The sequence below is a fragment of the Neophocaena asiaeorientalis genome, unplaced genomic scaffold (genome assembly GCF_003031525.2).
Source record: "Neophocaena asiaeorientalis asiaeorientalis breed wild unplaced genomic scaffold, Neophocaena_asiaeorientalis_V1.1 scaffold886, whole genome shotgun sequence".
Lineage (NCBI taxonomy): Eukaryota > Metazoa > Chordata > Mammalia > Artiodactyla > Phocoenidae > Neophocaena > Neophocaena asiaeorientalis.
The window spans coordinates 79288-100398 of NW_020175226.1; the positions used below are offsets into that span (position 1 = coordinate 79288).

At 52.1% G+C, this 21111-nt stretch overlaps 1 protein-coding gene across 1 annotated transcript in view; it reads left to right on the forward strand.

The window, feature by feature from the left end:
• Positions 1-21111, forward strand: part of LOC112413458 (CUGBP Elav-like family member 4) — a 286922-nt gene that overhangs the window by 17561 nt on the left and 248250 nt on the right. Inside the window, exon 2 of the mRNA XM_024765407.1 lies at positions 14166-14189. Coding sequence (XP_024621175.1) covers positions 14166-14189 — 24 coding nt within the window. The remainder of the gene's footprint in view (positions 1-14165; positions 14190-21111) is intronic.

Consider the following 21111-nt stretch of genomic DNA (forward strand, 5'->3'; position numbering starts at 1 on the left):
TGGGCCTGCTCTGCCATGCACGGACCTGGGCCAGGTGTGTTGGATATGAGATGCTCTGGGCTGCCCTGGGAGGCGGTGTGTATGTGTTGCCCCGTCCCACGTGACCCTACTGTGCTGATGGGCCGTGAGGGGTGAGGCTCCGTGGGCAGCTCTGGGGACCATGGAGATAGCTATGAACGGCCACAGCATGGCTAGCTGCTGGCACACGGTGAGTCTGTTCAAGGCATGCTGTGTGGATGCGTGTCATCTCCTTGTGTTTGGCATTACTGTGTCCTGTGAGTCTCCTTCATGCGTGTACACGTATGCTGATGTTGTATGGGGCATGTGTGCGTGTCGGGTACAGGAGAGCAGTGATTTCTGCCCTGGTTCTGGAAAGGGATGTAAGGGAGCAGAGGAGGCTTTTGCTTGTTCCTGCACAGCTGCAAAGCTCCCTCATCCTGGGACCTGCTACCCAGGTGGGTCCCCCCTTTCTCTCAGCCCAGGGGTATCTCATGCCAGAAACGCCTCTGCCCCCATCCTGAAGCTCTGGGTCTGAGCAGAGCTCTGGGATCTGGAGCCCTTGCCTGTAGCCTCTGTGAGAACAGTGTGTGTGTGTGTGTGTGTGTGTGTGTGTGTGTGTGTGTGTATGCACACACACCGCCTCCATATAAGCACACTGCAATCTCAGCTGGGGAGGCCCAGGCAAGGGGCCGTGTGGACGTGTATACCAGAAGTGCTGAGGGGACGCCGGCGTATGGGGGATGTCAGGGGCCCAGGTGGGCCAGTTTCTAAGTTACAGATTGTAAGCTATGACTAGAGTTTCTACCAAGTGCACGTGAAAAACGGCAGAAAAGATGGGTCCAACTCCCTGGGCGGGCACCCTTGAAGTTCCCTGCAAATGTGTGTGAGTGGGGTGTCTCTCGAGGAGCCTCTGGCCAGGGTGTGGGAGAGGGGTGGGGGAAGGTCTGGGGGAGGCAGGGTCCCACACACGTATTGTATGGGCAGCCTGAGTGGGTGGGACGCTAAGGGAGACTGTCCTCCAGAGACCTCGCTGCTTTCGTGGATGCACGGCTGGGCCATCTGTGGCATTTTTCTCACATTCTGCCCACAGCTTCCCCTGGGAGATGAGAAAGAGGAGGTCGGGACTCCTCAACTTCCGGGTAGCCCTGCGCACCCAGCTCCTCTCGGAGACAACCGAAAGTGTGGGGCTGTGTGTGTGTGTGTGTGTGTGCGTGTGTGTGTGCACGCATGACAGACAGAGACAGAGACAGAGAGGGAGCTTGCGGGGAGGGGCAGCAGCTATGGGAAGAGAGAGGGCCCCCTCCCCACTGCCTCCATCTGGGTGGAAGCAGATGGTACTCAAACTCAACCAGCCCAGAGGCAGGGCTTGGAAGCAGTGTGTCCTGAGGGAGGGACAGCGCCAAGGAGGCCAGGGTGAGGTTCCCGGGAAATGCTCCCGGGCTGAATGCATCTCTGCCCTCCTGGATCTGTCCTCTGTCCAGACACCCAGGGTCCCTGAGCCCTGTCTCGCGTCTAGCTGCAGGGGCCCTGTTCCTTTGCTTCATCTCTGGGCCACTTGAGGCTGATCCAGCTCCTGGGGTGCAGACATGAAGGGCAGGCTCTTCCTAAGTCTGACCCCGGCGTGAACTCACTTTGCTCCGAGGCCTGGCAGGAGAAAAGCCGTCCTACCTGCCGCCATGGGTTCTAAGGTCTTGGGCTCATCAGGAGGGAATCACCACGCTGGACTCAAATCCAGGGTCGTCACCTGTGCTTTGCCTGAAACACCCTCAGCAGGTAGCCCCCAGGCACACAGAGCCCTTCAGTGAAATCTGCCTTGTTTTCCCGCAGCTGAGGACAGACCCTGACCCTCCCCTGCCTTTCCTAGGTCCCCTGTGTCCAAATTCCCTGGAAATCTGATGAGAAATGAAGATCCTGGCCTCTGCCTCAGACCTTGGAACTCCCAAGGTTTGGGACTCTGCAGCTGGAGAACAGCTCAGCAATCTCCAATGCCTGGTCCCCAGAGCCGCCCGGTAGCAACCCCCAGCCCCATGGTCAGTACCCAGTCCAGATTGTTGCTCCCTCCCGATTCAAAATTGGACACCCTCCCAGCATCTCCTAACTTCCTGTCCCCTGCCTTATGGCCCCCGGGGTGCAGCCTTCTTCCCCAGGGGAATGACCTCCTGCGCAGCCGGGACCACAGGATCACACATAAATCCCCCTCCTCAGGCTGCCATCGTCACTGCCAGAAACACACGTCTTTCCCACCAGTAGGAAAGGGTCCTGACCTCACACTCTCACATTTTCCTCTCACACACTCACACGCAAGTGGGCGCACACACATTCACACACAGATACACTCATCCAGACATACAGATATGCACAGATGCATTGACAAACACAGAAACACTCACACACACACAGACACACATACACACAGATACACACATGGGTTGCGCTATTCTGTTCCCAGCTCCATGGAGTCATGGCTGTGCTCAGCACCTCCCATGGCTTTCCAGGCCGCATTCAGAGGGAGGTGGTGTCTCCAGAGGTGGCCAGGGTCTGTGAGACAGACAGTCCTGAGGTCAAACACCAGCTGTTCCACAGACAAGATGTGTGACCTTGGGCAAGTCACTTTACTTCATGGGCCAGCCTCAGTTTCCTCGTCTTGCAAATGGGAACATACAAACTGTCTAAATGGGTTTATTTCGAGTATGAAATGCAGTAATCTAGGCAAAGCAGTTAGCACAGTGCCTGGAATACGGTAAGCCTGAGATGAATTGTAGCTGTATAGTAAGTGAAAAAGAAAAAGAACTGATAGAATTCCCATCCCAGCAACTCGCCTCTGGCCTTGCTGCTGTTGCACTTCCTGGGAGATCAGTTCCAACTGCACCTCTGCTCAGCTGTGCCTACCCAGTGCACCTCTTCCCTCTGCCTCCCCCAGACCAAAGCCTGTCCCTTTGCAGAGACCGCGCTGAGCATCCTCCAGGAAGCCTCCTGCAGCAGCCGCTCGAACCTCCCACCCAGGGCCTCAGACCCACTGTGCCGACCTCCTGCCAGTGCGTGTCCATTCTGGGTCCATCCGGCCTCTCCTTCCCCCGTGAGCTCCCCACAGACACCCCTGCGGGCCTCGGCTGGACACACCTCAGGCACAGATCCATGGTGGCCACCTTCACTCACCTAGAGGGACAGTCACTCTGGCCCTGGCAAAGGCCAGTTACTTTTTTAATGTTAATTTTATTATAATTATTTTGCATTGTGAGCAGTACCATAGAAAAAATAATCGAGATGGGAAAGGAGAAGAGAAGGTGCCCATAGTCCCACCTCTCGAAGATGTTCCTGTGACTGTCATGGTGATTTTACTTAGGTCTGGCTGACAGGTCCACTCAGAAGCAACACAGACAGAGCTCGCTTGCCTACAATGCACCCAGTGTTGGGCTACACCTCGTGTAAGAAGCAGAAGGAAGAGCCACAGCCACTCGCACCCCCCACACCCCCTAGGAGGCTCGCAGGCTCGAGAGGAAATAACACTGGGGAAAATGATGCCCAAAGCACAAATGAAACACAACCTACCACCACCCACCACCAGCAGATACCACTGTGTGCCCAGGTCATGGAGGGATGTGCAGCTCCTGTGGCCAGGGTTTGAAAGTGGGTAGAAGCCCTGGGTTCTTGTCCAGGGGCCCCTGGAGTAAGTCATTGGGCTTTTCTAGATTTCCACTTTCTCACTTGGGCATGGAGATAAAATCGGTCACCTCTAAGCATGCTTCCTGTTTCACAGTCTATCACCTACCAGGTGAAGTTCGTGCTGGATTTAGAGCCCAGGGTTGCACAATAATGAGGGACTCTCGGAGGCTGGGGACAAGTGTGGGAAGATTTGAGGAGTCGCTCAGAGACCACAGTCAGGGGTCAGAGGTAACAGGAAATGATGAGTCTACGGAGGGAATGAAGAGCTTGTGACTGGGACTTGGTCATGAGTTAAAATGGAAACAGGGTGTGATGGTTGGCCCTCACTAGCACCAGGTTCTCCCAAAGAACAAGGGGAGGTGGTGGTGGTGCCGTGGAGAGAGCACTACATCTGGAGTCCAAAGACTTGAGTTTTAATGTTTGAGAGGTGGATGACGACCACGGGCATTTTATTCCCTGAGCTCTGAGCTCCCATCCTGTAAATCGAGAAAAACAACACAGATTCCGCGGTTATCATGTCAATTAAATGAGAATATATAGAAACATCTAGAACAGGCTTGGATAATTAATAAGCATAATAATAAGAGAACAATAAGAGAAATAGTTAACATGCCTTTGTCATTTACCAAGTGCTCAGCACAAAACCAAGCATTCCTTTGTGCTATGTCATTTCATACTCCCACTTCTCCTAGAAGGAAGGTTAAGTTTCCATCTTTATTTTGCAGACAAGGAAACAGAGAGCTTAAGTAACTTCCCAGGTCACACAGTGAGGAAATGGCAGAGCCAGAATGCCAAGCAGGGCCCCCAAGAGTCACAGACTTGGTTAAGAGTGCTCGTCCTGGTTGTGGTCAAGTCCCACATCCGGGAATGAGAAAGTCTTCACGTGTAAACACCATGACGGAAGATCAGAAAAGCCAGCTCCGGAAGTTCAGTGGATACACAGTAAGCACTCAATGAGTGTTTATTTATTGCTTCTGTTTGCAGCTCCGTTCCCAAAGTGAATTGTTTAAGTAAGGAGCATTTACCTTTATTACAGTCATTGGTAAATAAAATTATATTTGCATTTCCACAAATATGTATGAGTTTAATTAGTCTTGCAATTCGTACACAAGAGTCGGTCCAGGAAACACATTCACGAGCCCACACTTCTACCCCAGGCAAAAAGCCTTCTCAGACAAACACCATCAGGATTAAATAATTCATTCATTCACAAAGAATGATCAAAATTCCATTTCGGCCATGCTGGGGGTAGGATGCCAATTAGACATCCAAGTGGAGACATTAAGAAGGCAGGTGGATTATGATCCTGGAGCTGAGTGAAGATCTGGGCTGGAGATATAACTGTGAGAGGCATTCATGTATCGTGGTACTTAAAGTTATTTATAAGAGGACAGATCAAACAAGACTTCATACATGTGATTATTGCTCCTCCCCAGTGTGGTCTGAGCACCAGTGAGGTCATGGACTGTGTGATACACACCTAGTCAGGCATGCATGAAGCCCGAGATGGGGTCTTGGGAGCCCCCTCCTTCCCACACCCGTCCCCAATGTCTCAGCAGGGGCTCACCAATGCCAGACACCCCTGGCCCTCACTTTAATGAAGGTAGCAAAGGAGACTGTTCCTCCTGCCTCAGTTCCCCCTCATACCATCTCACAGAGCTTAACTTGAGTATGTCCTTCCCATGCTCCCACCTAAATCCCTCCTGCTGTAGTTTCATTCCCTCCAGCTTTTGCCATGGCCACTGCCACTGCCCTTTCTTGGAGTGTCTCTTTCCCAGGATGCCAAAGTTGCATTCCACCCAGGAGGGAGAGCAGGAACTCTCTAGGGTGAGTCAGCCGGATTCACAGCGAAGATGTAGGTCGCCCAGCTCCCTCCTCCCTGCTCTGCAGTGGCTGAGGCCTCCCTGCCCCGCCTGCCCCACCAACCGGGTCCTTGTGGCCTGTACACCCTTGCCCCTCCACCCCCACCAGCCTGATCTCACTAGTGGCTGCTCTGAACCCCTGGAAGAGAAGCATCCTGCAGGGACTTCTGTGTGGCCCCCAGAGCCACCACCGAACACCTGAGACAGACTGCTGGCCCTATTTTCTCTCTTTTAAAGTTAAAAGCTAATAAAAGGAACACACGATGGCATAAGCTGCTGGTGTTTTACTTACAAATTAGAGCTGAAATCATTCCTTAGGCACCTGGGAGTCTCTGAGAGGCTGGACTGGGGTGAAGGAGCCTGAGTGTAGAAGGTCCTCCAGGGCCACAGACCGCCCTCCGCTGGCTTGCGGCTGCTCCCCCAGGTACCTCAGAGCCAAACCCTCCTTCCCTGTCACCTTCATACATACATCTGGGTCAGAGCCCACTGTCAGGAGGGTGGTCTTCAAAAGCCCCCTATCAAAGAGTGGTGGGTAGCTGGATGGGAGGACAGGTGGAGACGGAGAGATGACCCAGTGCATCACTGATCTGGTGATAATAGTAAACATGTGCCCATTGTGAAGCATTCTAACACGCCAGGACATGCTACCCACATGGCCGCATGAGAGCTCTTCATCCTCTCAACCACCCATGACAACACCAAGTGGGCGGCTGACAGCCATGTGTGGCTATTTCCATGCCCGTTTATTGAAATGTAATTAAAAATTCGGTTCCTCAGTCGCACTAGCCACGTTGCAAGTGTTCGGTAGCCACAACTAGTGGTAATTTATTATGCTAGACAATGCAGACCTAGAACCTGCCTTGCAGGGCAGAAAACCCTATCAGACGATGCTGTTCTAAAATACTGCAGGCGGGTAAAGCAGTGAGTGTCACACGTGCATGTGCCAACCTAAGCGTGTGTGGAAACAATGTAGGTGGGTGTGGGCTTCACTATACTGGTGTGTGTGTGTGTGTGTGTGTGTGTGTGTGTGTGTGTCCAAGAGGTGCCTAGCCCTTGTCTACCACCCCAGACCTGCCACCGGAAGCAGTGTTATGAACACGGGCTCTAGAATCAAACTGCCTAGATTCAAATGCTCGCTCTCCCTCTCTCAAGCTGTGTGACCTTCGGCAAGTGGCTTAACTTCTCTGTACCTCAGCCTTCTCTTTATAAAACAAAGATAATAATAGAGCCGTGGTAGAGGGTTGTTAAGAGCATTCCGTGAGATAATACGCACACAGCTCTCAGCATGACTGCCAGCACATTGTGAGCTATTAATAAATGTTAGCTGTTACTGCCGTTTCCAGGAGGCAGTGTGTTTGCAGTGCTGGGGCAGCCTTGGAGAAGAGTCACGTAAGCGAGCGCGCTGAGAACTCTGATGAGGCACGAGGATCCCCCTCATACTCGTTCAGTTCAGGGGCTGGGGAATGAGCTGGTGAGAAGCTGCAGGGGGATGGCCCTGTGGGTGCGGGGATGGGTGGTGCAGATTAGAAGAGGTGCACACAGAGGAGGAGGAAGATAAAAATGGAAAACCAGTTGGGCCTTAGCATGTTCTTTACAGCCTAGACCTTTCTATTTTGCTCTGAAGATGTACTGCTTGGAAGGGAGAGAGAGTCATGTACATAACTGTTTTACAATGTCAAAATTCCTTTCTCTCTTCAGTGAAGCAGCAGGACAGTTATTCCCTCATACCTTGCCCTCTAGGATCTAAAGTCTTATCTGGGAGATGAGGCCAACCCACAAGCGACAACTGGAACGAGAAAGAATCAGAGCCAGGGTGGCACCTCAGGGAATTTCTGGTCCAAGGCAGACATTTTAACACAAATGGTTTCAACAGGTATCTGTGGAGCGCCTGTTCTGTGTAAAGCCAGCTTGTGGGTGCTGCAGGCGATTGAAAAAGAGGAAAGATGCGAAAGGATCTCTGCCCTCAAGGAGTTGAGGGCCTGAGAAAGAGGCCCAAGGCCTCAGCAATCGAAGGTGAGACGGACATTCCAAGGTGGGCGAGGTCCTGTGTGGGAAAAAATTACAGTCAGGAACTGGCATTTGAAATAGGCTCTGAAGGGTGGCTAAGATCTGACAGAGAACAAAATGAGGTCCAGAGAGGTGGGACAACTTGTCCAACACCACACAGCTAGTAAAGACCAGAGCCAGGCACGAGGTCCTTCCCCCATGGAGAGATGAGGGAAAGGGGATCTACCCCTACGCGTGTGGTTCAGACAGTGGGGCCCTCAGAGATGCACAAAGGGAGAGACCAGAGCCATCCTGCTCTGCCAGTGCTGTCTGTCCTGGAAGCCTCCCTCCCGGAAGGTCCCACCCAGAAGCGGACTGGAGGCTGCATGTGTTTTCAGATGTGGCCAGCAGAGGGCACCAGGACTACTGCACAGCCTCGACCAGAGAGTGGCCACCCCGGGCTCTGGATTCAGAGCCTGGGGCCCTCCCGGCACAGGGCACAGACATCGCACACTCACACACCCACACAGGGTGCAGCCGTTCTGGAACACCAGATAGGCGAGCTACACAAGCAGCTCACAGGGACATGCTTGGGTGGGCAAGAGAAATCTCACGGCCCTCCCAGAACCAGGCACATCCATAAAGGTGGCACCTGCAGTTGAATAAGAGAGGTTTCTCCCAAGACGAACCTGAGCCTGGCTGTGGCATAAAATGGGTGTGCTTTAATCAGTTTCCTTTTGGAGAAGGCAAAGGCAGGGGACTCTCCACCTGTCACCACCTCTGGGGTTCATTCCCCAACCTCCCCACAGCCAGCCAAGAAGACAGAAAGAGGTTCTGCCAGTTTGTGTGTGTGGAGTCAGGGTGGATAGAGTGGTCCAAAACAGACCCCAAAGGCCTGCAATTTTCACGTCCCTTTTCAGAGAGAGGAACCATGTCTTCTTCTATAAACCTGGCCGGGAACCAGCCTTTCTGGCCAATGATAAAGGCCACAGGCAGTTAGCACTTGGGCTGCTCTTCTGCAGAAGACACCCCCACGGACCTCCTAGGGACCCCCTCTCATGAATAGAGACCCCATTACCAGCTGAGCAGCCCAGGTCTTCAGAGCATACACAGGCCCGCCTCAGTTCAGCCTGGGCAAAATTCAAAACTCCCAAGGGTGTGGGTCTGAATTCAGCTTTTCTTCTTCTGGCTCTGAGAACCAGCATACGTCTGGTTTGGAAGATGACAGCTTGGAGACTCAGATGACAGTGATGATCGAGGTGCCTAACTGAGCACAGAGCAGGAGATGTGAGGGGAGAAGAGGAAGAGATGCCGGGTGAGGTAGAGGCAGAGGAGAAAGAGCAGGGGGAAAGGGGGGGCGAGTGGCCAGAAGCGCGTCGGGAACGCCAGGCTGAGGACCTGCATCAGGCCACGTCAGGCCATGTTGGGCCCGTCTGCCTCGGCTGAGTGTATGAGTCTCGTGAAGCCAGTCACCTGGCAAGGTGGGGCTCCACCTCCGTCCCCCGCAACCCACGGCTCCTTGCGGCCAGGAGGCATCCTCCACCTGCCTTGGAGCTGTGTGTGCGCCGCCAGCGCATGTGAGAGACGCAGGCCCCAGGGAGTGGGCCTGGGTTTTGTGAGGCAGAGCTCATGTCTGCGGGTTGTGCAGGGGCGGGAAGGAGCCAGTGCAAAGGCATCAGACTTGCAGGCTGGAGGTCAGGGCCCAGGGTTGCCGTCCTGTCTCACTAATTCACCCCCTGTCTCAGATGTGTCACCACCTCGCTATGGCTCCGCCTTGGCCTCTGTGAATGCAATCAGTAACCCCTGCCTGGCTAACCTCATACACATGTTATGATGCTTAAATTAGGCAGAGATGGATGGATAGGAAGCCACAAGGCCCATACAGGGGCCCGCGATGCACCTGTGGCTGGGATACCAGCCCCGGCCGGGAAGATGGCTGCCGCTCAGGGAGGGGTGAACAGCCAGGAAAACACACAGAATCGAGTCAGGCTCCAGACAAGAAAGATTCCCCGGTTGCTAGGCTCCAATCCACCTTTGGCGCTCCAGCCTGTCCCCAGGGCTCCCTGAAGACCAGCAGCCTTAGCCCGCAGCCTTGCTGGCCTGCGCAGTGCTCAGCTTTCCCTGGGGAAGCCTGTTTGCCCCCACCCCTCCCAACACCCCTCCAGGGAATATCCTCCCACCTCCCCCCATTGCCGCAAACAGCTGTGATTCAGAAAGACAGTCATTTCCAAGGAAACGAAAAAAAAAAAAAAAAATCCAGGCGTCAGGGGAAATTTCAACCACGAAGCAAGTAGTTCCAGAGGAGCATTGACGGCACCCAGGACGCAGCTTGGGGCTCCCGGCCTTGTCAACACCATTCTTAGAGGAAGGGACATAAACAGGACATATGTGCAGGGCATGGAGAGGGAGATGAATGTTTCCCCCAAGTGGAAATTAAAGTTATCAATAACATTTTGTTGTCATTGTTGTTTAGCCACAGGGCCCTTGCAGCTACCGGAACTGAAAAAGAGCTGAGCAAAATTTGGCAAGGGCCTTTTCACCAGGGATGAAATCTGGTGCTCGCTTGGGACAACGTGAAGGGGTTCAGACTGGGCCCAGCTTAGCCTGAACGGAGCCCCATGAGCAGGGCTCGCCTGTGCTGGTTCCTCTGGGTCAGTGGGGCTCAGGGTCGTTTTGGATCCCACATGCAGGACCCTGGTCACTAACTGTCCCTTCGGAGCTCACAGTACATATATACGCTCAAATAATTCACTCCTATAAATTATCTACCTATGGCCCACGCATGCACACACATGCACGAGCGCGCGCACACACACACACACACACACACACACACACACACACACAGAGGAGTGCGCACCATATCAGGTGACAGGTTCCGTTAACTTTTCCTGTTATTCCCAGTATCATTCTGCGCTAACATGATAAAGTGAGTCGGGCCCAGGATCATGCCACGTGCATCCGTGAGTCACGTGGGGACTGTCTTCTGGTTGGTAAGTCTGCTTCGCAGAGCCTTGGGGCCACCGGTCTTCAGAGAACGGGAACAGCTGCCTTGCGAATTTGTTCTGGATGGTGGTGTTAGTCTCATCTCTGCAATGACCAACTAGGAGAAACAATGAAAAGACTTAATAAGGTACATACTCTCTTGTAGCTTTGAGTATAAGAAATTGGATTCGGCCTCATCCATATCATACAGAGATGTTATTTCGAATTCCAAGATTGCAGATCATGGGGAGGAAGGACTGCCAGCAGGAGATTCCATACAGGAGAAAGCCTGGGTGCAGGAAGGCAGCCACAGCAGCCAGCCCCGGGGCTGGCCGTCCTTAGTGCAGAGGACAGTTTCCACCAGCCCTGCTCGGGGACACTGCACCTCTGTCCCCTTATTCCGCAGAGTGCTGGGAGCAGCGCGGGCCCCTGCGGCAGTGGAAGGGGCTCTGCAAACACCCAGCTTGTCGGCTCTGTGAGGCTGAAACCATGCAGACAATAGGCCAGTGAGGAAGTGTCTGCATTCATATTCATTCCTCTGCCTTCCCTTCCCTCTCTTCCCCTCCCTCTCCTTCCCCTCTGGCCCTGGGGATGTATTTTGCATCCTTTAAATGATCTTGTTTATTCTACGTGTCGGAATATAGTTATCTGAATATTAATTATGGCTTTAGTGAAGTTCATCGGTTGAATGCAGGAATTGAGAATTCCTCCTTCACTTTCAGCCACCTGCTTTGATTTCTCTGTTTATCTGCTTGACTGAGCTGAAATCAGTTTCCGTAAGTGAAAGTCGGCTGCTTGGAGCAGATGTTAATGCTCAGAAATAGTGTACGGTCTGCTATTAGCATAAGTAGTATGATGCTAATAAATAGAGGTGCGCAGCGCTGGTGGCGGCGTTGGCGGTGGGAACCGAGGGACGGTGGCCTACCCAGTGACTGGGCCTGAGCGCTGCCCAGAGGAAGAGCGAGAGGCCCAGCCTGGGTGCTGGCATCTCTCTGCCCGAGCCAGCCCCGCCCTCCCGTCCCCAGCACCCTGTATGCAGCTGACTGGGGGCATATGATTAATGATGGCGAGGGCTGTAACCAAATTGTAGTGCCATTAGCACCAAGTCACGACTGACAACTAGATACATCATCTCTGAGGTTTCCATCCAGCTAACTAATTTAACTACGTGAATACGGGAAACACTGCACTGATGCCATAATGCAAATATTGCCAAAGCCGGGAGCCTGTCCGTAATGAGAGAGAAGAGGAATCCATCAGGACCCAGTGGCTAGGTCCATGGCCCTGGCAGGGTCAGCAGATCTGTCTGTGGGAAAACCCCACCACATGCTCCACCATGGAGCTGGATCCCGATGGGCAGCTCACAAAGCCCCCCAACCCAAGACTGCCCCCCGGCCGGGAGATGACAGGTTTTCTTCTAAGTCAGAGGACGACAGATTCGATCGTGGCAACACCTCTCTCCCTGTCCCCCAAGTTTCTCCCTGTCTCTGCAGCTCCCCACTTTCTCCAGGAGAGGGACTTGCAGGCGCTTTGATGAGAAACAGGTGGGCCTCACTTCTCATAAGAGCCGCTCCTGAGATAGTGAATGCAAATTGTTATCTTCTTTTTTGTCATCTTCCTTTTCTTCTTTTTTTTTTTTTTCAACAATGAATCCCACTTGAGATGTGCTTTGTTTGCTCATCAGAAGAGCCTTATAAGGAATCCTTTTAGAAATGAAAGACTCCTCTCCCATGTGTATAGTCGCCCTTTAATTCATCTGGTATATGAGCTTAGGGTTCCCACACGGCCATGTTTCTTAAAGCCACCCACTGAATTATCAGGTGATTGATTCTCTGGATCAGAAACGCCTCACTCAGGTCATCCCCCCTACTGTAGGGGGCAACGGCTGGGGAGTTTGGAGGGCAGGAACGTCAACTCCATGATAGAAACCCTCGACTCTGGAGGCAAAAGAACATCTCACAGGCTCTGTGTGAAATACGGCAAATCCGGCCCTATCTCTGGGGTTCCCCGACTCCCATCCAGGGATGGGCCCACGGAATAACGTCTGTGAATGCAGACATTTTGGAAAACTCAAAGCACTCCCCCAATGAGAAGGAGACACTTGTGCATAAGCAAACGTGCGGTTCTGCCTCAAAACTGCACCACCAGCCCTGGCAGAAGCTAAGGGCATGGTACCTGGAGTGGCCGAGCCAGCTTGCTGGAAAGCTCCACGCTGGAAGTGGCCACCCACACCAGTAAGCTCGGAAGAAAGTGATGACGACAACACAGACCATTCTGGGAAATTTAACTTCCATGAAAGAGATACACATAATGGAGACCGGAAGAAGGACTTTGGCGCCTGAACAATTGTGCAGCATCCCTCTTTCCAAGGGATCACACAGACAATAACTTTAGGTAATCAGTAATCACCTAAACAGACAATACATGCACGTGGATAGAGCACTTTCTCCTTTGCAAAGTTCTCTCTTCACTTTTCTCTCATACACGGTTTGTAACTGCCCCATGAGTAGTGGAACAGGGATTACCATCCCAATTGACGGATGAGAAGACTGAGTCTGAATATCAGTGTCAAGGGAGAAGGAAAGGCCAGGTTAGTTTTTGTCAGAAAATTAACACTCTGTCACTCAACTTTTTTTTTTTTCTGTCTTATTTTCCAGAGTTAAAAAAAGTTAAAATCATGACCAGGTGCCCTAATCTGTTTATCTCAAGTGCAAAAGCGTATATTTCCTCTGTGTCCCCCAAAGAGGCTGTTATCATTTCCCTTAAAGGTCTGTTTCTTAATCTGAAAGCTGCTTCAGATGTAAATGGGGTACAGTCTCTCCAAAAGATAGCCTCCACCCCTCCATCCATTATTCCACATACCCTGGGCAGGGGTTACAAAAGTGACTGAGATTCGGTCCCTGCCCTCAAAATACCTACAAAGAAATCAAGTACAAAACCTCATTTTCCCAAACTGCCACAGGAACACACATTCAAAGTGCCGGGAACGTTCAGAAGAAGAAAGGCAGTCTCCTGAGGGATGACTTGGGGAGCTGCCGCACAGGGTGTCCTTCAATCTTAGACTTGATGAATGGATATGATTGTGAAATGCAGAGATCAGCAGGAGTGCCCTCCACAAGGAGAAAGCGGGTTGAGTAACGGCAGAGAGGAGCAGAGCCTGGCCAGCCCGGGCAACAGGCCCCTGCGTGGATGGGGCAGAGGGCAGCTGGCATAAACGGTCCAGGCCTAGATGCTAGGCCAAGGAAGGTGGACCACCGTTGATGGGCAGGGACCTACACTCTGGCCTTGCTCAAGGAGATTTCCCGGGCTTGGCACACCAGAGATTAAGGCCGGAGGCAACTGGGAGAGCCCGAGGGGGGCTGGCCTCACACACTCATCACCCCACAGTAACCAAAGCACACCAGTGCCCTGCCCTCCCAAACCCCTGCTTCCCTGCACTCAGTGACTCCAGCCGCACCAGATCCCGGGGTGCTGGGGCCCAGCTCCCCTCACTCAGGGCTGCATCCTACATCCTGAAAGCCTGATAGAACCGGCCCTCCAGCCTGGGTACAGGAGACCACCAACTCCATGAGGGAAATCCTCCATTCCCCAACTTCTCCTGGCAAAGACCCTCTATCGGTTCCCTCCCACCCCACCAACCCCACCCCGGAGTCCTCCGCTCTCTTAAAGGTTTTGCCTTTAAAACAAACTGCTGTTATTAAATAAATAATTGATTCCCATCCCCATTTTTTATTAATCAAAGGCTAATCAGAGCTGCAGATCGACGTGTGGCAACCAGTGTCAGCCACACGGAGTGGATATAATTCTTGCTAAAAGCAGCGAGGTGCTATTTTTGTTTTCCCTGTGCAGACTCATCAAGGGGATACGTGCAATCTCCATTAGGCTTTGTGAAATACTAAGAAAGAGCTTGGGTTCTGAGACTCAAGGTTGCCAACCTCCGCTAAACAGTCCACACCTTTGAGGGACCTTGGGAGCCTAGAAAATGGCAGTTTGGGGACCCGGCTCCTGAACAGTGGGGACTAGCTGCTGGGAGAGAAGGATCTTCCGAAACATGGGAGGAGTCAGGACAGGCAGCCCAGGACTCAGAGAGCCTTCCTGGGCCAAGACTCAGGCTGAAACCTGCCTTGGCCTGAGGCTGAGGGTCCTGGGGCTTCAGTCACAAGCCTGTGACTTCACCCCATTCCTGTCTCCCAGGTGCCCCCTCAGCTCCTACCTTCCACCCCACCCCCACCTGCAACAACTCCCTCCCCTACCCCTCAGCTGAGAGATACCACTGGCAACATCCGGGTTTATGACCTGGACCAGATTCTTATCAGACCTTTTTTTTTTTTTTTTTAATCCTGCTGACTTTTTTCCTTCCTTTTTTTTTTCTCTCTCTCTCTCTCTGTACGTATTGATCCCAAACGAAGAAAAAGTCTATTAATCCTAAACCCAGAGAAGATTAGAGATAGGGCCGAAAGGGCTTGTCAGGACAGAGCCAGGCGGGCATTATGTCCTGGGAAGGTGACCACGTCACCAGCAGGAGGAAGGGGAACAAAGGGAAGGGAAACAAAGAGTGGCTGCCCTAGAAAGCAATTGTGATTCATCCATCCAGGATGGAAATCCAGGAAGGACCCACCCCCTGCCAGCCCTTCTCCATTCTCAAAGCACCTTGCTGAGCAGGCAGGGATGAGTTTTCATCTCCCCTGGGGCCACAGACACTTGAGCCCTTGCCTGGGGAGGCCCACAATCAGGGACAGCACTGGGGTGACAGCCAGGCCCGTTCAATATGGGGAAGCCTGTTTGGGAACGGGGGACTGCTGGAGTGGCATTCGGCAGGGGTGCTGAGGAGACGGATGACCCACCAGAGACCTTAGGCAAGTTCCTTAACCTCTCTCTGCCTCAGTTCCCTCCCCCCATAAAACAGACACAATAATTGTCAAAACCTTAGAGGGTCATGGTGAGAATTATTTGAGATTATCTGTATGAAGACCCTGAGTGTTAGTCTTATTATTAATAAAGAGTCATTATTACACCTTCATCCAAAACTCCGGAAAAGAGTCTGGCCCACTGTCCTCTTTGCAAGATGGACAAGGTTCCGGCTGGGGCAGAGGGATGCAGTCTTCAGGGACAATGCAACAGTTAAGCCATGAGTCAACTCTGATGTAACCAGAAACGTTTGGATCTGTGCATTGACTGTCATCCATTCCGTGATGGGACCCTATACCGAGAACACACAGGACTGTCCCAAGCAGCCTCCGAGGACCCAGCTGCGTGTCTGAGCCCCCTCCAGGCCCCATTTGGCACTGACAGAATCAGAATCCCTGGATGTGAGGCCCAGGCACCTGCATTTCTCAGGTGGAGACACTAGGGCCAAGTCAAATTCCTGCCGAAGCTCCATATGGGCTGTAGGGTGGTAACTGGGTACTGGACCCCTGGGAACAGAATCTGGTTTCCTATTCCACAACCAGTATCATACCAGTCTCTCTCAAAAGGTCATCCCTGGCTTGTCCAGAAATCTGCCAGCTGCTTGCAAAGAAAATCCAAAGACTCGTGGCTTCCGATGCCTGGAGGAAGGTGAGGCAACCAGCTGTCTCACCTGCTGGGGTCTTTCCTCCCTCCCTCTTCCTTTCCCCTGCCCCCATTCCTCTCGCCACTTTCCGCCATGTGGGAGCAGGTGCTGGGTTCCTTGGATGTGCCCTTGTTTATCTGCTTCCCCCGTGGGTCTGCCTCATGCAGTGGGCCGGCTGTGCTGCGTCCAGCCAGGTCTGAACTCCCAAAGGTCAGAGACGGTGTCTTCAAGCTCATGGGCACCTTCACCCATGTTGTCTGGGACAGGGCACTGGACAGACGGAAGCTCTGTTCCTGCTCACCTAGGACGCTGGAACTGTTACTATCCCCATTTTACAGATGAGGAGGCTGAGGCATAGAGCACTTGAGGAACTTGCCTAGTAAATCTGGGCTTGAGAACCTGGTTCTTAACCCCGTACTGCACCTCCTCCACATGGGATTTTCCACCCTAGAGCCTCAGTCCCCTGGAAAAGCAGCAATTTGGGGCTTAAAAAAGTAAAGGGATGAGCTAAGGGCAGACAGCTTGTTTGTTGTTTAATCACCTACTTGAAATTATGACACTTAGACTCCAAGTTACCGATTTACAGAATAACGGCAAGAGAGGCGGCTTGGTACAGTGAGGGGAAACATTGAACTAGGAGACTAGGTGTTGAGGTTTTAAAATTATTATTATTATAAAAATAACACACGCATGTGGTAAAAAGTGCAAGGGAGTATACAATGAAGTGTGATTCTCCCTCCCCGAGACCCCATCCCACTCGCCAGGATGGGGAGCGGTTTCCTGTGTATTCTTCCAAAAATATGTCAAGTACAGACACGCACACGCAAACACACCCACAGACACTTTCTGTTGTGGAAATTGGGATATGCTCCCCACACTGCTGTGCACCTTGATTTCTGACTCTGCGGTATATCCTGACTCTTTCCCGATCGGCACTCATGTGGATCCACTCCATTCCATTTAGTAGCTACACAGTATTCTGTTATCCAGATATTCACTAATTTACATGGCCAGACCTTCACTGAGAGACATTTCGACTGTTTCTAGCTTTGTGTTTTATTTTATTACAAAGCACAAACAGTCGACATCTTCACGCACACCCACTGCACACACGTATGATTCCACCTATAAAATAAATTCTTACAAGTGAAATCATTCCTGAGCATCCCACATTTTGATTGATATTTGCTTCCAAAGAGATTGTACCAAGTTAAGCTCTCACTAAATCTTTTTTTTTTTTTTTTGGAATTCTTGTTTTCCCAACCTCCTTACTAACGTCATGTATAATCATAAATATTTACTGTTTGCCAAGACTTGGGTTTCAATTCCTGCCCTGACACTAACTAGCTATGATGCCTTCAACAAGTCACTCTGCACTCTGAGCCTCACGTTCCTCACCTGCGAACTGAAGGTTGGACAAGCTGATCTGTAAGGATCCTTCTCGCACTGCCTCTCTGTGATTTTAAGTATCTACCAAGTACCTGCTGTGCGTTGAAACTGTTTGAGGCCCATGAGTTCTCCTAGCCCAAAGGAACCTAAAACCCGGCTGGGGAGTGAGTGGAACACACCCAGAGAAGATATAAGGAGCAACTTGAGACATTCTGAGATCGAGTGCAAATTTGTGTGGTTCAGGCTATGGGCTTGTAGAAGGTCATGGGAGAGTGACCAAAGGGGCCGTGGCTGGGGCAGATCCTGGAGAAGGCAGAACTTGCACGGAATGATCAGGAAAATGCCCAGATGCTCTGCTGGACAGGACAATGGGAAACATTTTATCCACCCCCACCCGAGTCTGGAAAGCCAGCTCACGGGTCCTCTCTCCCCCAGGCACCCAACAGTCTGCTTCCTTTGCCACCATGAGCTGAAACCCAGTGAAACATGGGGTTTGTCTCAGAGCATGATTTGATGTTCCAGTTCAGGGAGGATCCATTCCCATCCCAGCAGTTTCGCTAAGTACTGTGTTCTTTGTGGAGACATTGCTTCAGTGTACTGTTCTGGGGGAAAAAAAATTATTACATATAAACCTTGATTAACCCAGGTTCTCAGAAAATGGAGGATTCTAATTAATTCTGTTTTCTGGGTAATAGAGGGTAAAAAACAGTTTTCTGGAGGCTTGAGCTCCTCTCCCGCTTCGGTCGGCCCAGGTGGGTGACCCTTCTCTTGTGTGAGATCCGAACCGGGGGGATCCACACCCTCGGCCAGGCTTCCTGTGGCCAGAGAGTCACAGGTTGGATTGATGGTGACAAGCTGATGTCAGGGAACTCGGGTGTCATTGTTTGGCTTTTGATTGGCTCTACAAAGCACAGGGCTTGTGTTTTTTTTTCTTGATTGTGCTCATTTGCAAGCAATTTGGCTTATCTTCCTGAGAAGGGGGTGGGGACAGGGAGAAGACCATTGCAGCAGGTTGAGGATTCTGCTATATTGATGTTATGCTATTTGGGGCTTATATTCATCACTAGTGTTAGTATGGTTTGTTACAGCTGGAGAGGCTCCTGGTCCAACTGGTCACCTTATAGATAAGGAAACTGAGGCCCAGAGAAGCTAGTTTCCCAATTCGGGTGGTGACCACACTCTACAATTCACATTCTTTCATGACTTTTAGGTTACACACAGCCCACTGGGAACAGAGCTGGGGTTCAAACTATATCCATTGGACACCAAAGCGTCTCCCATGAGGTCCCCAAGGCCCCGGAACCTCCTTCTCCCTGGGCTTTGGAAACTGTTTGTCAGGCAGGGGGCCTAGGAGCCTATATTTTAAAGGTCACTTGACACAACCCTGAGGTAGGCTGTAGATGTGAAAGATACAGCTCTGTTACAAGCTGCTTTCAATGGTCCAACTAAAAAAAAAATCAGTCTTAAAGAATCATCCTACTTTTCAATGGCTATACCCCCAAGTTACTCCCCTCCCCAAGCGCTGAGGCTAGAGGAGCCTCAAAAATCTGAAACCTTTCCAACTCCTACAGGTCAAAAGACGATTCACAGCCAGGCAAATGCCAGTCACCGCCCCAGACGGAATACTTACCTCCATAAAATGGTGCTTGTGAGATGAAATAAAACGCACCTCTAACACTCTTAAAGCCTGTCTCACACTGAGGCCAAGAACGGTCCTAGCACTGACCCTGCTACCGTCTGGCCATGCCATGGTTCTCTGCCACTGTTCCTCCAGAGGCAAAGGAAGACAGAATAATTTCCACCCCACCTACCTCCCAGAGCTGCGGGATAGTTGAGGTCAGTGGTGCTCAAACTTTAGTGCTCTTCATAGACCTCTGGAGGGCTTGTTATGCACAGATGGCCAGGCCCCTCCCCAGAGTTTCTGACCCAACCAGTGAGTAAGGCCTGAGAATATACATTTCTAATAGATTCCCAGGTGAGGCCCATGGGCCCATACTGAAGGTCTGGGGCCACACTTTGAGAACCGTGAACAAGGGAACTTGTGAAAGGGATTGCTTCCACTATTTTAAGTTTTCTGAAATGCAGGATCTTTCTTTAAAGTGGAAAAAGTACTACTTACTCCCTCCAACACCATATCTGATAAGTTTAAGCTTTCGTGCACGCCATTTGTTTGTCTAAGAACGTATGGAAGTTTCAGAAAATATTCTAGACTCATCAACCAATCACCAAATGAGTCCAGCAGCTCATTCCCTCCCCACCTGTAAGAATGGTCAGCTCAAGAAGAGAAAGGTGAGATACTTGCTCAAGTCCACAACCTGTCTGCTCCTACCCCCTCACCTCCACCCGCGCAAACCTGGTCACAGATACACAGAACCCACACCTACCCAAACAAGGAAAGTTGCTCCCACTCTGCTCCACGCACCCCAGAAACCCAGTGGCCAAGGACTCTGCCACAAACACAGCTGGTTCTCTGTCTAGATGTGGGGGGCCTCTCCTAACATGGGGCTATTGTCTGAGTTAGAAGGGGCAAACGAAAAATGGAAAGGGCTCCCAGAAGTCATTGACCCCAAATCAGAAGGGCCTGATGTTGGTTCCTGTTGTTGAAGACAGAAGCTAACGGGCATGAGATCTGAAGGGAGGGACGGTCAACGCCTCGGCCAGGTTGGCGGGACCAGTCCCAGCGGTGCTCAGAACTCGCTGGGGGAAGGGAAGCAGAAGCCACCCTGTGGCCGTCTCGGGGAGGAAGGGAGAGACAAACAAAAGCAACAGAAGGGTGGTCCGAGGAGGAGCGAGAGGCACCAAGGAGAGAGGAGGGGTTGTAACCAGAGGAAAAGGAGGAGGACCGGCAGAGAGAGAAAGCGGGGGCCTGGAGAGCAGGAGTCCCCGGGAGAGGACGGGAGGTGCAGACAAAGAGAGCGCCAACCGACCGCGGGATGGGCCCCCGTGTGAGGCTCTGAGCGCCTCCCTCCCCGGACCCCCGGGTCTCCCAGGCAAGCCGATGAGGTCACTGACATTGACCGCCGGGGGGCGGGGAGGCTGTGGCCGGAGCTCTCGCGGGGGAGCGCAGCATGGGATGCAGCTCCGCACACCCCTGGGGGCGATGCCCTGCCAGGGGAGCCCCGTCTTTTCTCTGCTCCCTCCCGCCTCCCTGCCCTTAATGGCTCCGTAATTGATTGGCCCCGAGTCCTATTTTCACCGCGGGCGGCCGGCAGGGGGTTAATTGTGGGAAGGAGGAGGGAGCAGGAAGCAGAGAGAGGCAGAGAAGGGACGAGATGAATGAGGAGGGAGAAAGAAAGGGATTTTAAAAGGCGTGGAATCCTTATTCCTGGGGTTGGCATTCGAAGCCATTTTCCTTCTTCCCACCCACCTTGTCACCCACCCCAGCCACCAACACCACGACCACAGGCACCCCTCAACATGACCCATTTCCTTACCTCTCCCTCCCCTATAATATTATCTGGTCCTACGTTAAGTGGCCTTTTCTCTCCAACCAGAAGAGACTCATTCAAAGCAGAGAGAGGAACCAACATCAAGGTGGTATCGCTGTATGTCAGGCACTATGCTGGGTGATCAAATATTAGCTCATCTAACCTCCTCAACAGCCCCAGAGGACAGGCTCCGTGGGTGCGGGGCAGGGTCTGTCTCCTGCCCCAGCCTCAGCCCATCCGCAGCACC